The following is a 15,772-nucleotide window of genomic DNA, read 5'->3' as shown; positions in this document are numbered from 1 at the left end:
CCTTCACTATCTTCCCCTTGACAAAGGGAAGAAATGCCTTCAATGCTAGCCGGATCACCAGGAGCTCCAGTAGGTTGATATGGAGTCCACTGATCTCCACCTCTCCCACATGGCTGTCCCATCCCAGAAGTGACACATCTGTCACTATTGTGAGAGCTGGTTGGGGAAGGGAGAGTACTCTGCCTCTGACCCAATCACAGTTCCTTAACCACCACTGCAGGCCTTTTGCAGTTCACTCCAAGATCTGGACCATGTCGGAGAGATAACCCTGATGGTGCACCCAGAGGAACTTCAGGTCCCACTGCACAGCCCGCATATGTCATCTGACATGATTTACTAACAGGATGCAGGAGGCCATGAGGCCCAGCAGCCTCAGAGTCATTTTAACCAAAATCCAGGATAGAGGCTAAAACATCGGAATCATAACCTGTATATCCTGGACGCACTGCTCGGGAGGATAAGCCCGAAAATGCACTGTGTTTAGAACAGATCCAATGAAACGGAGCATCTGAGAAGGAGTCAGATGTGACTTTGGCATGTTTATAGCGAACCCCAGCAAATGCAGGAGGGCTCACCGTAGTCTGTAGGTGGGAGACGACAGCCTGGGGCGAAGGAGCCTTCAGCAGCCAGTCACTGAGGTAGGGAAAGACTGAAACCCCCAACCTGTGCGAATGAGCAGCAACCACCGCCATCAACTTGGTGAACACCCAAGGGGCATTGGTAAAGCTGAAGGGGAGCACGGTAAACAAAGTGCCCATGGCCTACCTTGAAGCGCAAGTAACACCTATGGGCAGGCAGGTTGAGGATATGGAAATACACATCCTACAAGTCCAACGCTGCCATTCAGTCTCCCTGTTTACGACAGACAAGACATGAGCTAGAGTGAGCATTTTGAATTTCTCCTTTTTCAAAAAGAGATTGATGCCCTGCAAATCCAGAATAGGGGGAAGACCCTTGCTCTTTTTGGGTACAAGAAAGTAGTGGGAATAACAACACTGCCTACTTCTGATAGCAGGACCCTTTCTATGGCGCCTTAGGCCTAGAGAGCCGCAACTTCCTTTCAGAGCAAAACCAAATGATCCTTCATCAGCCGTTCTTTTGAGGGAGGCATTGGAAGAGGAAAATGTTGGAAGGGGAGGGAGTAGCCCTTTTGTTTGATCTGCAAGACCCATTTGTGCGATGTCATGGACCGCCAGTGAGGGAGAGGATGATGTATCCTTCCTCCAACTGGACAAGTATGATTTTGCAGAATCACACGAGGAGGGCTTGGATGCTGTAGAGTCAGGGGGCTGGGTGGCGAGTAATTCTGGCCAGACCCTCTACATCAGAAGGCACCACAACTGCGTCCTTGCAAAAACTGTGGGCCTGGTGCTAGACGGTGGCTGGCATGTGGGTGGCATGGTGCCACGCCCCTTACATAGCCACGAAAGGGCAAAATGCAGCCAGTTGGTGAAGGGTCGCCGAGAAGCCCAAGGACTTGGCCATAGCCCGTGAGTACCTAAAGCGCTTCAGCGCGGAGTCTGCCTTCTCACCAAATAGGCAAGACCCATCAAAGAGCATGTCCATAAGGTTTGCCTGGACATCCCCTGAAAAAGCCAGATGTTCATAGCCATGCATGGCGCCGAAGGGCCACTGTTGATGAAATCGCTCTGCCCAGCAAATCAGTCATGTCTAAGCAACACCGTATGGTGAACTTTTCAGTATCTCTCCCATCCTTCACTGCCAGGGAGAGAATGGCCTGTGCGTCCTCCGGGACCTGGGGCAGCACTTGCGCCACCGGATCCCACAACGTGTGGGAATATCAGCACAATAAGCATGAGGGGTTCATTGGCCTCAATGCCAGGCTGTTGAAAGAAAACATCTTCTTCCCAAGCTGTTCCAGCCTCTTTGATTCTCTATTTGAGGGTGCGGAAGGGAAGGCGTCCTGGGAAGTGGAGGCTTCGACTACCATGTTCTCAGGGGCAAGGTGTTGGGAGAGGAAACTAGGGTACTCCAGAGTAGGACAATGGTGGCAGCCGATTGTCCTGTTTACAGGAGCCCCTGGGCTGCGTTTGGACCAGGTCCCCAGCAGGACATCAGTGAGGGCTTTGTTAAAGGGCAACATTGGTTCGGAAGAGGAACTCCCTGGTTGAAGCACCTCTGTCGGAAGGTTAGTCCTGACTTGCACTGAAGGCAGTTTGAGCTCCAGGACATCTGCTGCCCAACGCACCACCATTGCATAGGAGTCCCCCTCCTCCGTAGCCACAGTGGGGGGGGGGGAGCAAACCAGAATCTGGAGAGGTGTCCAGTCCACTGGATTCTCCTAATTTCTCAAACCAGTCCAAAGGCTCAATCTGGGTTTTCTACAGGATTCAGAAACCCCTCCCATTCCTCACCCGTGCCAGGCCAGAAATGCTCAGGCAATGATCTGGCACCTGTGGGCGCCATCATTGGAATGGTACGACGCCGTTCCAGCTCATCGATGATAAGAATTGTGCTTGTGCCACCAGTGGCTCCAGGAGCGGCGATTTTGAGAGCGGCGCCAGAGCAGGTCGACTGTGTGTAGGTCCATGAGGCCCCATCAAAGCCAAGGCCGAAGACCCCGGAGTGGAATCTGATGGGGCCTACTCCAACCACGCAGGGCCCAAAGGTGCTCCGATAGGGCCGGCGCGTTCAAATAAGCAGCGTTTGACCTTGTAAAATTCTTTCAATTGAGCGGGGGTCCAGCTCCCAGAAAGGTGGGGGGTGGGAGTCTTGGAGTCGGCCCTGGCCACGATTCTGCAGAACCGTGCCTGGAATGTCGACGTTCCCGACTTGCCTCCTTGGCCGATGGGCGAGGTGAAGTCAAAGACCATTTTGGACTTCTTCTTCTTGTGCCTCTTCCCTGAGTCCCCAGAAGAACTTGAGCGGGATGAAGAGAACTTGGGGCTCCTGGAGCGGTCCCATGACCTTCTCCTCGACCGGGACCATGACCACCGAAGAATCGTGCCTGCCGATGTTGATTGCGGGGCTGCAAGAAGCTTCAGGGACCGCTTCCTCAAAGCTTTCGGAGCCATGGCCTGGCAGTCCAAGCACGACTGAGTTGTGGTTGCGCTCAAGACACCAAAGATATACCAGATGGGGATTAGTCGCCAACATGGTCCCGATGGCAGGCACTGCACAGCTTGAATCCAGTCTTCCTAGATGACATCCTCAGCTCAGATGAAAAAATATTCGACAAAAATTAGAAAAAGGCCAATCTAAAAAGACAGAGGGGTAGTTCAATTCTGAATCTGTGTTAACCAGCGCTAAAGGAAAAGAACGGACGTATGCGCCCTGGGTGGGGCCTTTATAGGTGACTGAAGTCATAGACGGCTCCAACAACATCACTTGGAGCCGAACAGAGCCACCCGATGGCGCGCAGGGATATTGCTCAGCAAAAACTTCTGGATTCCAAGCTGACGCTTGGAAATTCTAAGGTAAGGAATCTGCAGCTAGAAGTCTCCATCAGCTACTGTATGTCTGTGCAGATTAAGTGGCTATTTCAACAGAAAATGTACCAACTGTAAATGATAGTGTGCTACCACACAAAGCTTTAGATAGATTTTTTTTTTAAATATCACCTACCTTGTGTCCATTAATGTTAGGTGGGTCGCGAAAGTTTATCACTCTAAAAATTGGGCATGATTCTAAAAAGTTTGAGAAGCACTGCACTAACAAATATGCATTCATCCAAACACACAAGTATATACACATGCACATACCTATACAAACACACGGACACACGTATACTCACTGTCACACAGAAACAAAACCACTGGCACAGACATGTACACAGAGGCTTGAACATAGGCACATATGATTACAAGCCTACAAAGACATGCACATATTCTGACAAACACACATTCATACATCTATACGCGTTCAGACACATGACCAATGAAAACCACAGTTAGACATATGCAGTTACATTACATAGTTAAAAAATGCATTCAAACAGACACAAATACACATACTCAAACAAAATCAATATGTCTCTTCTTGCTTTGAAATTTCAGTACTTCTGGCGCTCCGGTAATTTTGTGGGGGGGGGGGTTGTGTGCGAATTGTTGTGTGGTAAATCCAAAAATAAGTCAAAAGATGGATGGATAAATGGGAGAGTGATTGGCTGGATGGATCCGAGAACATATAGGAATGGGCAATTGGAGACAAAGTTAGATAGCTGGATGAGTGCACGGCTGGATGAATGGTTGAGTAAGTGTATATATGACAGAATAGGTATGAGTGAGTGAGTGCATAGATGGCTTTAGTCATACTAGTGGCAGCAGGTTATTCTTCGCCTTTGCCAAGGCGCTCACTCGCTTATCAATGCACTGTCCCATTCATCAATCACTGCACCTAATCACTCATCCAGGCACCCACCCACAATTACTCATGTAGACACACCTGCATAGCTTTTTCATTAATTGGTGCATTCATCTATAAAACACCACACAAACACAAACTCACAGATCACATACCAAGCACGTTCACTAATAAAAAGCCAGATCTATTGGCTTTTCCGATGCTTGTTTTCTATAGGAGAGTTTGCTGCCTTTCTGCAGGATTCTGATATACATTGGATGGTAAGCTAATCACTTTTACTAAATGGGTAATTGTTTATTAAAAGAAAGACAAAATACCCTAAATAATTATCAATCATATTCAAAGTAGACTAAACAAAAGGGGTCATGATCATTCAAAGCACAATGGACAGCCAGCTGTTCATACTTACTGTGCACTTTGTACTGTTGTCATAGTTCTTATACAACCACGATTCCCAGTCAGCCTGGTCAATAGCATCATTCCAGCTGGGGTAGTCCACAAGAGCTGCATGTGCAACAACTTCATTCTTTTCATTGCAGACTGTCACTGCCAGGTTTGCTTTTTCACTGCAGTGAAGATGATGACATCATTGGTCATTCCAAACCAAGTTTATAGGTACAAAAAACTATGACAGCTAGCCATTTACAGGAAATTAAATAACGTGGCCCTCGTTTTAGGTTTTATCTACAGACCACTTAATCAGTCTGTAGTCGAAGACCTATTGTCTAATAAATACATCTAGAGGGCTTAGGTTCAGCTCCTTGCTCTTGATGGGAAGGCTTTCTTGTCAAACTCATTTCCTTGCTTGGTATTTATTGCTTTTATCCCTATTCTGTTTGTCTCCCCTCTGGAGCAGGTATTTACTGTGTTCAGATCGGATGACTTTTGCCCTTTCACTCTTGCATTCAGAGAACTTCATTTTTGTTTATTTTCTACCATTCCATGGGAGTGCATGTGTTTTTCTTGCTCTCTCCCTCATATGCTGCTTCCCCTCTATAACCCCCAACTTCATTTTGCTCTCCCCACTCCAAACAGCTGCCTCATTGTTTCCCTGCTACTTTTTTTTTACTATTATTATGCCTGCAGCATGCTCTGCCCCTCCAGTCCCTTCATTTCTGAAATATGAAAACGAATGAACCTACAACACTAGATGACACTTTAATGGGCATATTTGTTCATTCCTGTACAATGGTGCCTGCCACTCAACAGGGGTTGGGGATGTGTGAAAAAAAAAAAAAAAGCTTCTGTCACCAGCATCGCGATTGGTCTGAGCGGCCTGCTTCGCCGCTCAGACTGGGAGTGTGAGCCTGGGCATGTTCTCCACTCGGCTGTGCAATACAGCCGGGTAGAGAACATGCAAAGTGTGCATGTCTGTTGGCCGGCCCAACACGGCCAGCCAAGCAGACGTGCACTTATTGTGGTGCACATAGCCATCCTCCGCCCCCCTTCCCTCCAGTCCAGATCCACCCCTTCTCCAAGGAAAAATAAAATGATAATAACGCAGCGTTATAATTTTATTTTTTCTTTCCCCACAATCCAGTGGGGCGACGCTCCTCCATCTTAGCTGAGGAGCCGCTCCTGTTCCTGTATTTAACACCTGTCAGATCAGTGGCTGGCACTGCAACATGGTCACATGGCACCGGTTAACTGCTGAAAAATCTTCAAGAGACGGTCTAAAGCCTTGGAAAAATATTATCCAGAGGGATCTGTAGAAAGCAATATCCATTTAAAATACATTCCTAAGCAGAACCTCCCTGTGGTCCTGCTGCAAACCATAGAAAACGTAGGCCATATGTGGCTAAATATAGACTTAGCTTGGCTCAGACTTTTGAAATTCGACAACATTTAAGAAAAATGTCCTGTGATAAGTCATGACAGTCATGCTAAGATTGAACATTAACCATAAGAGACTTGATCAGCTGGGTTGAGAGAGGTGTAGAATAATGGTTGTTGACCCTTGAGGATACAGTTAGGAAAATGGGTATCATTTCATTACTAGGTGTATGAGCAAACTGAAAGACAATAAAAATAGAAGCTCATGTAATAAGATTCCTTTGTTAAAAATCCAACACTGAGAATGATTTCAAGCAAGCCAAATCAAGAGCTCCAGAATTAATTGAAACCCTTTTGCTGCATTTATGTTTGAGAAGGTGCCACAGAGTTTTAGGGGCATGTCTGAAAGCTAGTTTAGAATGTCTGTAACATAACAAACAAAAGGGTTCACCTCGTTCAGCCCATACAGGTCACCTAGACCATGAGGTTTAGTCCTACATGGCCTTTCCAGTCGGAGCTACTTGAAGGAAAGCTATAGAATAGAAGTACTAGTGTTTTTTGGTGACCGAAACAAAAATGTAGGTGCTCACGGGCAAAAATAATTGTATTTGTAATTGAGAAAACCATCCTATAAGCCCTGACATCAGAGGGTCCCTACGGTACGGCCTGCAGCACTATTTTCACATTCAAGGTATAGGGTCAATAGTATCTTAGCTCCTTTTCATCTTCTATGGAAATAGTTGTAAAACTGGTGTCCAAATATATTTAATGCTCACCCTGCTAAAAAAATGAAGAGGGACTAAAGACAGGGAGAGGCTTCTCAAGACACTCCAGCGAGGTCACATAGAACTAAACCTCACTGCAGTTCCTTTGAGATTATATTTTATTTCTAGTGTTGTGGAATTGTTTGAGTTTATAGAAGTAATATGTTTGATTTTTTTTCTCTAACCCTTTGTCCTCCAATCTCACAGGTACATACTTTGAGTATGGCAAGCCTTACAATCAGCTCCCCTATCAGAACCATATAATGTTTATCATAGACATTGTTCATGCTATCAGCTACCAGGATATTACCGTGCGGTTTACTTTAGTTTCATGTTAGCTATCCAGATAGTCGGGAAGTCATGACTTTCCAGATGGATCTACGGGTGCAGACCACAGCAGAATCATTGCCATGGACTTTAAAGCAAGATGCTAACACCACGGAGAACTCAATTAGAAAAGCATTTCACAAGACCGCAGAACTTCCCTCACCTTGTGTATTCCATTTATATTCCGGCATTATAGAGAGGGTATTAACGCATAGCCCTTCACCACACCATGATTAGGTTTAGATAAAGACATCATTAGTTGTCTAAACAATTTCATGTCATCAAGTGTTGTTTTCAGTAAGTGTACAGTAAGGCATAGTGGGCTTTGGATTAGTCCATTTCAACCATTAGCTTTTTTTATTTTTCTGGATTTGACATTCTTTAGATAAGGTGTCCACCGATGCCATGGCATTCTGTGGTTAGTTACATGATCCCATTTGTATTCCCATTAGGTTTTGGTGCTAGGGCATCACGTTGTCCCTCATAAATGTTCAGATATGACAGAACAATTGTGTGTAGCTTTTTGAATTTACGTTTGCTGGTACAACAACATTTTAAATGCTGATTTAAGGCCATTTTGTTTAGGAGTAGGTGTTTTTTCAATGTACTAACATGGCATAAAGATATAAAGCCTGATTACGGCCTGGGCGGATGGGATACTCAGTCACAAATGAGACGGATATCCCGCCCGCCGTTTTACAAGTTCCATAGGATATAATGGAACTTGTAATACAGCGGGCAGGATATCCGTCACGTTTGTGACAGTATCCCATCCGACAAGGTAGTAATGTGGCCCAGAGTGTTATTCATTAATCATTTTTGTGTGTTGATTTGTTTCACTTTGCTGTTAAGATAAAATGTTGTTAGTGTTATGGATTTATAATCTTCACAAAGTAAAGGCAGGTGCTCACATAGGCTTTTTTTTTTTAGCGATTGGTATGGGGCTTGCACCTTCTCTACGTCAAGTATGCTAACGGGCACATACATCTGATTTGTTAACATGTTTTTCCACTCGCCCCTTGTGATCAGCGCAATGATTCGTGTTCAGCCACGTGCTGTGTCCTGCAAGTACACTTTCGAAATACTTAAAAACACTTAGGAAACACAGAATTGTACATAATGGGAACACGTGAGCACTAGTATTGTTCTCAAAAGCAGACAGTGCGGACCTAGCACTAGTTCGATCTCCAGCATCCTGTTCGTAGCATTTAATTATTACAGTATTTCATTTACTGTTTTGGGTAATACACAATTTTGCTTCAACACTACAAAATTCCTACAATTGCTGGTATACATCTCAGTTGGGGAACACATTGGGCATCAGATCAAACAACATTATCAAATGTGCTTTATATGCATTTTAAGGCCACCACTTTCTTCATCTTTTGACTCCTTATCCTAAAACATTTCCGTTAGGAGAGTACTAATACAGTCTGTTCAAAGTGGCCCTGCATCCAGTTTCCATCGGTAGTTCTCTCTACCTCATGCCAGCCAAATATATCCTAATTGCCATTTCTTTACATATTTGATTCCTTTTTTACTGATTAGAACATAAGAAAATCTGCACCGCCTTCCTTGCGCCACCCTTCAGAAGTGAATTGCCAGTGTGTGTTGCACAAATAAATAAAACAGACCACCCACTTGCCATTCACTGTAATACTTACAGGAGATAGGTGACGTTTATCCTTCCAAAAACCTCTTCTGTAGCTTCATTCGTAAGCCTGGTAATTTCTGCTATATCGGAGGTCTCTGTTCTTCTGGTATTTATCACTTCAGTTCCTCCATTTGTAGACCCTACAGCAGTCATTGTTCCAATTCACTAAAACAAAAATAAAATGTATAATCGTCAGAAATGAAAAAAACAATGAAAGAAGGTTTTTTTTACTCCAAGTATGAAATGTTACTTTGAAAGTAGATCTACTCAATACTAAGTGGCCCCCTATGGGCGACCCGCAGAGAGAAAAGAAATGGGCACAAAATAGCACTTTGCTGATGACGTCAGCAGAGTTGCTCTATGACACCTCAGAACTGAAAGAAAATTAAATACAATGTAATGATTTGAGGTAAGAAAACAAAATATGGAATAGCTCTGGCAAGACATTTGGTGTTTTTAATAGGAAAAGTGCAATCAAAATGAAACATTTTAAAGAAAATTGGGCATTTAAAACATTGTACCAACTGACAGTGAAAACAATTAGATTCTCACAGCCTAAATTGAGAACTGTAAGTTCTGAGAATGTGCAGTCATCACCCCAAGACTTTAAAGATGTTACAAGTATTCTTTTACTATGAGGTAGGAGTAAAAGCTGTATTTTCCATCAGATTGCATCAGTGATGGTTAATATTTAGGAAGGCCACAATTTAAAACGAGATATTTTGCCCTGATCCACTATAACAGCTGAGTTGCAAATGGAAGTAAGAGCTGGGGACCCTACATGAAGTCAACTTCACTAAGGCCAATATGGCCCCTGTATCCTAGAAGTGTCAGCATGATTTAGATTGATATAGTTGAAATATGTTTGCAGAGTCTACTATTTGTCCCAGCAGACTCTGGGAAATGAAAAGATGGCTAAATGGAAATGGCCTCGGATGTATATCAGAGAACAGAACGTATTTTTCATACAGATGGACTTGCTGAGTAATTCACCACTACTGTACTTGAATTTGTGATACATTAGCTCATATTGTGGGCAGGCCCATCCCATCTGAACCTAAGATAGCGTTGTTGGAGTTAATGAAGAAATGGAGTAGACATGGAGATGCTCACTCATTAGTAACAGTACCTATGATGGCAGCAAAAAGGGACACTGCAAGGTAACTGAGATCCAACAAAGGACATCTCTAAACTAATGGACCCAAGGCATAGGCTTTTGGGTCAAGGTGGAAGAGTTACTCTTTAAAGCCAGTGGATACCCCAATAATATGCAAAAGCTTATGGTCTGTGGTTGAACATTTTCAAGGTATATTTCTAAACTGTAATGAGAAAGGTTCCATGTATCAGCACAGTAAGATCTAAACCGAATATTTCACATTCACCAATGTTCTAAACGTAACAGTAGTGTAACGTTGCTATGCCTAACATTGTGTTCGTTAAAATCAGAGTTGCAAAAATAAAACAAAATCAGGTATTTTAAATTCCATAATAATGGTGGGACCTCAAAATGAGGACCCATTATCCTCCTGCCAATACATTGCTGCAGTCAAAATACCTTTATTGAAAACTGTAATCACTGTATGCTTTCTCAGTTTTATAACACAGCATGCAATGACTGATGGAGCAACGTGACTGAGATCAAGAGATAACAGAGTTCAAAAGGTGAAGCAGTGGCTTTTTTTCCGAATGAGGCACAATTGATGGATGTCTACAGCCAAGATAGGAGAAGGCTCTGCTACCTTCAGGTGTTCTCCTAATTTTGGGGGCAGATCGGCTCATTATTTTTAAGTCGATCTGCCCCCAGAGGGGGTAGAAGCCACAATGATGCCAGGGATATTGTGCACTTTTTGTGTGAGGGGGGCATTTTGTTTGTGTCTGTGTTTTTTATGGGGGCAGGAGGGGGGTGGCCCATTGGGCAAGAGTCGCCTCCCTAAGGGGGCATAATGTTTTTCGACATTTCTGCGCCCCATGGGGGCAGATCAGCAGATTATTTTTAAGCTGAGGATGGGGGGGGGGGGGGGGGGGAGAGAGGGGAACAGAAGCCACAATGACACCAGGGAGGTTTTGCTCTTTGTTTTTTTTTTTAGTGGGATGACCTCTTGGCAAGGGTCGTCCCCAAAGGAGGAAAAACACTGTTGGGCACTATTGCCATCGGCCCCCAAGGGGGGCAGAATCTACTTCATACCAGGGATCTTGTGTGTATGCTTTGTGTTGGGGGGTGGCCCCTTGGACAAAGGATTCAGCACAGTACGGATGGCCATTTCTGCCCCCATGAGGGCAGATTGGCATAGTTTTTTTAGGCCCATCTACTCCCTGAGACCACTAGACACCAGGGAAAATTTCTAAATGATTGGTGGCGGGGGGTTTGTCAACTGGCAAAGTATTTGCATTTGTGATTAGAACAGTTTATTTCTGCTTTTTGTTCTTGTTCAAAGCTTTTGCTTCCTTTGCTGGGGCTCGTTGCGGTTTTGGCAGTGGTTGACCTGCGGTTTGCGTAGTTGTATGTTTTAGGTAAGTAAATTTACTCCAAACGAGTATTGTTGCCATGCTTGAATGACATATTCGAGGGCGGTGTGCTAAATGCAGGATTGTGTGTGAAATTGTCCTTAGATTTGTGCACAATGATATTTGTGTTGTATTATGTCTAATTTGCTTTTCTTTTTTCTGTTTAGTGGGATATCATTGATGATTGCTGTGTCTGTGCAGAGTAGTTGCTGGTGAGTCTAGTTTTTTCAGGCAAGTGAGTGGTATAGTGTTTGAGTACATAACTCTTTGTGATAAAGCCACACTTTGGTTATTACTTATTTAAGGCAGTGCTGGTTGTTGTTGGTGCATTTGTCAAGTTACACTTCTTAGAAAGGATCATGGCTAGCCGCAGAGTGACCGTTCAGCAGGTTGTTGGCATGCTTTTTGAGTCATCTTCTGATCATGATTATGAGACGGACTCTGCATCTGAGGCAGAGGAGGAAGAGAGAGATTCTGGCAGTGAGTTTTCTGTCCGAGAGAAGTCTTCTGATGAGGAAGCCAATCTCAGTTAAGATGAAAGGCCTGTTTTAGAGGAGAACACTGATGTGCCAATGGTGCGGCAGCCAGCGGCTGAAAGGCTTCCCATTGGAAGACCTGATACCTCGGAAGCATGGAGCATCCACAGTTGCCTGCCTTTACTGGTCTCCCAGGGTATAGAGTAAATACGGAAAACTTTTTGCCTGTCAATTTCTTTGAGTTGTTTTTGGACAATGTATTTTTGGAAGAGATTGTTGTGCAGACTAATTTGTATGCAGAGCAGTATTTGAGGGACTATGCTGCCAGACTTAGGCCTCAGTTTAAAGCTACTTAGTGGATTCCCACAAATCTGGAAGAGATGAAAAAGTTCTTGGGTTTGACTTTTGTAATGGGGTTGATAAGAAAGCCGTCACTGGCTTCCTATTGGTCTACTAGTCCCTTGATGGCAACGGCTATATTTCCTGAAACCATGACTCGTAATCAGTATTTGCTTCTTCTTCGGATGCTGCATTTTGTTGACAATGCTTTAGCCTTGCCACAAGATCACCCTGATTGTGACTGTCTTTAAGATTAGGCCTGTCCTTGATCATTTTGTAGATCGGGTTTCAGAGGTCTATGTTCCAGGCAAAGAAATGAGTGCAAACAAGTCTTTGGTCCTGTTCAAGGGTCGTTTGGGTTTTAGGTACATTCCTATCAAGTGGGCACAGTATGGAATTAAATTGTATATGCTGTCTGAAAGTAGTATAGGATATGTTTATAATTTCTGGGTCTACACTGGTAGGGATTCCAGTACTGACCCCCCACTTTTGGAGTTAATGAGACAATTGTGTGGGAACTTGGTAGGTGGCTGTTTAACTAAGGTCACCATTTGTATGTAGTTAACTTCTACACTGGAGTGAAGTTGTTCAAGGAATTGTCCAGAGTGGACACTGTTGTTTGTGGCACAATCTGCTCTAACCGGAAATGCTATCCAAGGGAGCTTGTATGTAAAAAACTTGAGAGGGAACAGTGCAGTGCCTTGTGGAATGATGAGTTGCTAGCTCTGAAATTTGTAGACAGGAGGGATGTGTACATGCTAACTACCATCCATGATGAGAGTACTTCACCTGTGGCTGTTTGGGGTCAAGTTGCTGAAGTGCACAAACCTGTGTGCATTTTAGATTACAATAAGCACATGGGTGGTGTTGATAGAGTAGATCAGAGGTTGGAATCCTACACTGCTGTTCGTAAGTCTTCCGTGTGGTATAAAAAGATGGCTATTCATTTGTTTAATCTGGCAACTTTTAATGCTTTTATTGTGTTTAAGGATTGTTCCCCTGAGCCAATTATGAAATGTGTTAAATTTCAGGAGTCAGTGATAGAGAGCCTTGTTATGGTGGATCATGCAAGAGTTCCTAGAGTAGCAGTTGTGGAGGATGTGGCTAGATTGAAAGATCGCCACTTTCCTGATCAGATTCCTCCCACTCCCAGAAAAGACTTTACAGCTATGAAATGTACAGTCTGTGCCCAAAGAGGTATCTGGAGGGAAAGCCGGATGTACTGCCCGGCCTGTCCTTCAAAGCCTGGGCTGTGTGTGGCTGGCTGTTTCAGGAGTTACCACACACAGAAGAATTACTGGGAACTACCGTGAGAGTAAACTGCCGTTTTATATTTTCATACTTTCAGTTTCACTTTTGGCATTACTATCATGTATTCAGTTAGAGGTTTTGTGTTTGTAGTTTTGTACTTATTTATAATTAGTGGTTTCTTTGTTGTTTAAAAACAAAAAAGTGGTGGCAGTATGCATGGTGTGGCCCTTGGCTGGCAGTGTGCTTGGAGTGGCGCTTGGCTGCCAGTGTGCAGGGGGTGGCGCTTGGCTGGCAGTGTGCTTGGAGTGGCGCTTGGCAGGCGGGTAGAAATTTGTGGCTCCTCTCAGATTCCAGAACTTTCTGTCACCGAAATGTGCAGAAAAAGTGTTTTCTTTTTTTGTTTCGCCAAATTTTGAGGTTTGCAAAAGATTCCGGGTAAGAGAACCTGGTGAGAGCCCCACAGGTCACCCCATGCTGAATTCCCCTAGGTGTATAGTTTTCAAAAATACAGGTTTGGTAGGTTTCCCTAGGTGCCGGCTGAGCTAGAGGCCAAAATCCACAGTTTGGCACTTTCCAAAAAACACGTCAGATTTCAGTGTAAAAACATGATGTGTCCATGTTGCATTTCCTGTCTGAGGCATTAGGTCTACCCACGCAAGTGAGGTACTATTTTTATTGGAAGACTTGGGGGAACACAGAATAGAAGAACAAGTGTTATTGCCCCTTGTCTTTCTCTACATTTTGTCCTTCCAAATGTAAGACAGTGTGTAAAAAAAGACATCTATTTGAGAAATGCCCTGTAATTCACATGATAGTATTGGGACCCCGGAATTCAGAGATGTGCAAATAACCACTGCTTCTCAACACCTTATCTTGTGCCCATTTTGAAAATACAAAGGTTTCCTTGATACCTATTTTTCACCAAATGAATGACTGTATACCCAGTATAGAATTAAAACCTATTGCAAGGTGCAGCTACTTTATTGCTCCGAGTGCCTAGGGATCTTGATGAAACTACAAGCCCTCTGTATTCCTGCAACCAGAAGAGTCCAGCAGATGTAACAGTATATTGCTTTTGAAAATCAGACATGGCAGGAAAAGTTACAGAGTAAAACGTGGAGAGAAATGGCTGTTTTTATCACCTCAATTTCAATATTTTTTTTATTTTAGCTGTAATTTTCTGTAGGAAAACCTTGTAGGATCTACACAAATGACCCCTTGCTGAATTCAGACGTTTGTCTCCTTTTCGGAAATGTTTAGCTTCCCGGGATACAGCATTGGTTTCATACCCATTTCTGTCACTAACTGGAAGGAGGCTGAAAGCACAACAAATAGTAAAAATGGGGAATGTCCAGTAAAATGCCAAAATTGTGTTGAAAAACATGTTTTTCTGATTCAAGTATGACTGTTCCTGAAAGCTGGGACGATGATGATTTTAGCAGCGCAAACCTTTTGTTGATGCCATTTTCAGGAGGGGGGGGGGGGGAAACAAGCCTTCTTCTGAAGCCCTATTTTCCCATTTGTTTCATTACTTTTCTATAGCAGAACATTGCTCAATGGCATTAGAGAGCTTTACAAAGTGGCGGATCGTAGAAGATTGCATCTCATACACTGCTCGTGTTTAAATGTAGGAGGCTCAAGCTGGAGGTAGGTATTCAGCATTTCTCTATCCCTGTTGGCATTAGCAAAGTTTGTAGTCATAAAGAAACAAACTGACAGATATGTCATTAGCATTAACCTAATGCACATTGAAATCACCAAGAAATGTGCTGGCCTTAGAGCTTTATCTGTTGGGCCTTAATAGATTTCATATATTCTTTAATTACTGTGTTATTCTTGTCTCAAGGGCGGCAGATGACGTTTAATTTAAAAATAGAGGCATTGCATGAATAGACTTCCAGTGAAAGCCGTTGAAAGGAATGGTATTGATCAGCAGGAAGTCTTGTGCAACACATCATATTCTTATGTATTACTGGTGTTTTGGTCTTCAAAGTCCCAAGAGAGAATTGAATTACGCAGACGGAGAAGGACATCCAGCACATTGAGGTTTCTTTGAACCACATTTCTGTAAGAAATAGGATATCTAGTTGAGATTACCAAAATAGACAAAATGTATGCTTAACTGCTGAAGGACAGCACAGAGAGGATTAGGTGGCTTTGGGGAAAAAAAGAGTAACAAGAGATTTAACAAGTACCTGAATACACTGATTAAGTGTCACCTTCTTAGATGATGGAAAAGCACATAGAGGTGTATGATCAGTGATAGTTTTAATTGGTAACTTGATTGAGGATTGCTCTCGAAGGGGGTTTGACTGAAATCTGGGAGTCCATAACTTTCAATGAGTTCCTGAGGTTCACCA

General features: G+C 43.6%; 1 protein-coding gene across 3 annotated transcripts in view; it reads right to left on the bottom strand.

Moving 5' to 3' along the window:
- CFAP61 (cilia and flagella associated protein 61) overlaps window positions 1-15,772 on the bottom strand; it is a 1,725,308-nt gene that overhangs the window by 1,647,227 nt on the left and 62,309 nt on the right. For all 3 annotated transcript variants that reach the window (XM_069234340.1, XM_069234338.1, XM_069234339.1), the window contains exons 2-3: window positions 8,852-9,006; window positions 4,733-4,889 (exon numbers count right to left, since the gene is read on the bottom strand). In XM_069234340.1, coding sequence (XP_069090441.1) covers window positions 4,733-4,889; window positions 8,852-8,994 — 300 coding nt within the window. In that variant the 5' untranslated portion in view covers window positions 8,995-9,006. The remainder of the gene's footprint in view (window positions 1-4,732; window positions 4,890-8,851; window positions 9,007-15,772) is intronic.

The sequence above is a fragment of the Pleurodeles waltl genome, chromosome 5 (assembly GCF_031143425.1).
Source record: "Pleurodeles waltl isolate 20211129_DDA chromosome 5, aPleWal1.hap1.20221129, whole genome shotgun sequence".
Classification (NCBI taxonomy): Eukaryota; Metazoa; Chordata; class Amphibia; order Caudata; family Salamandridae; genus Pleurodeles; species Pleurodeles waltl.
Note: the sequence above shows the minus strand (reverse complement) of the source record. Positions and strands in the feature narration are given on the sequence as shown.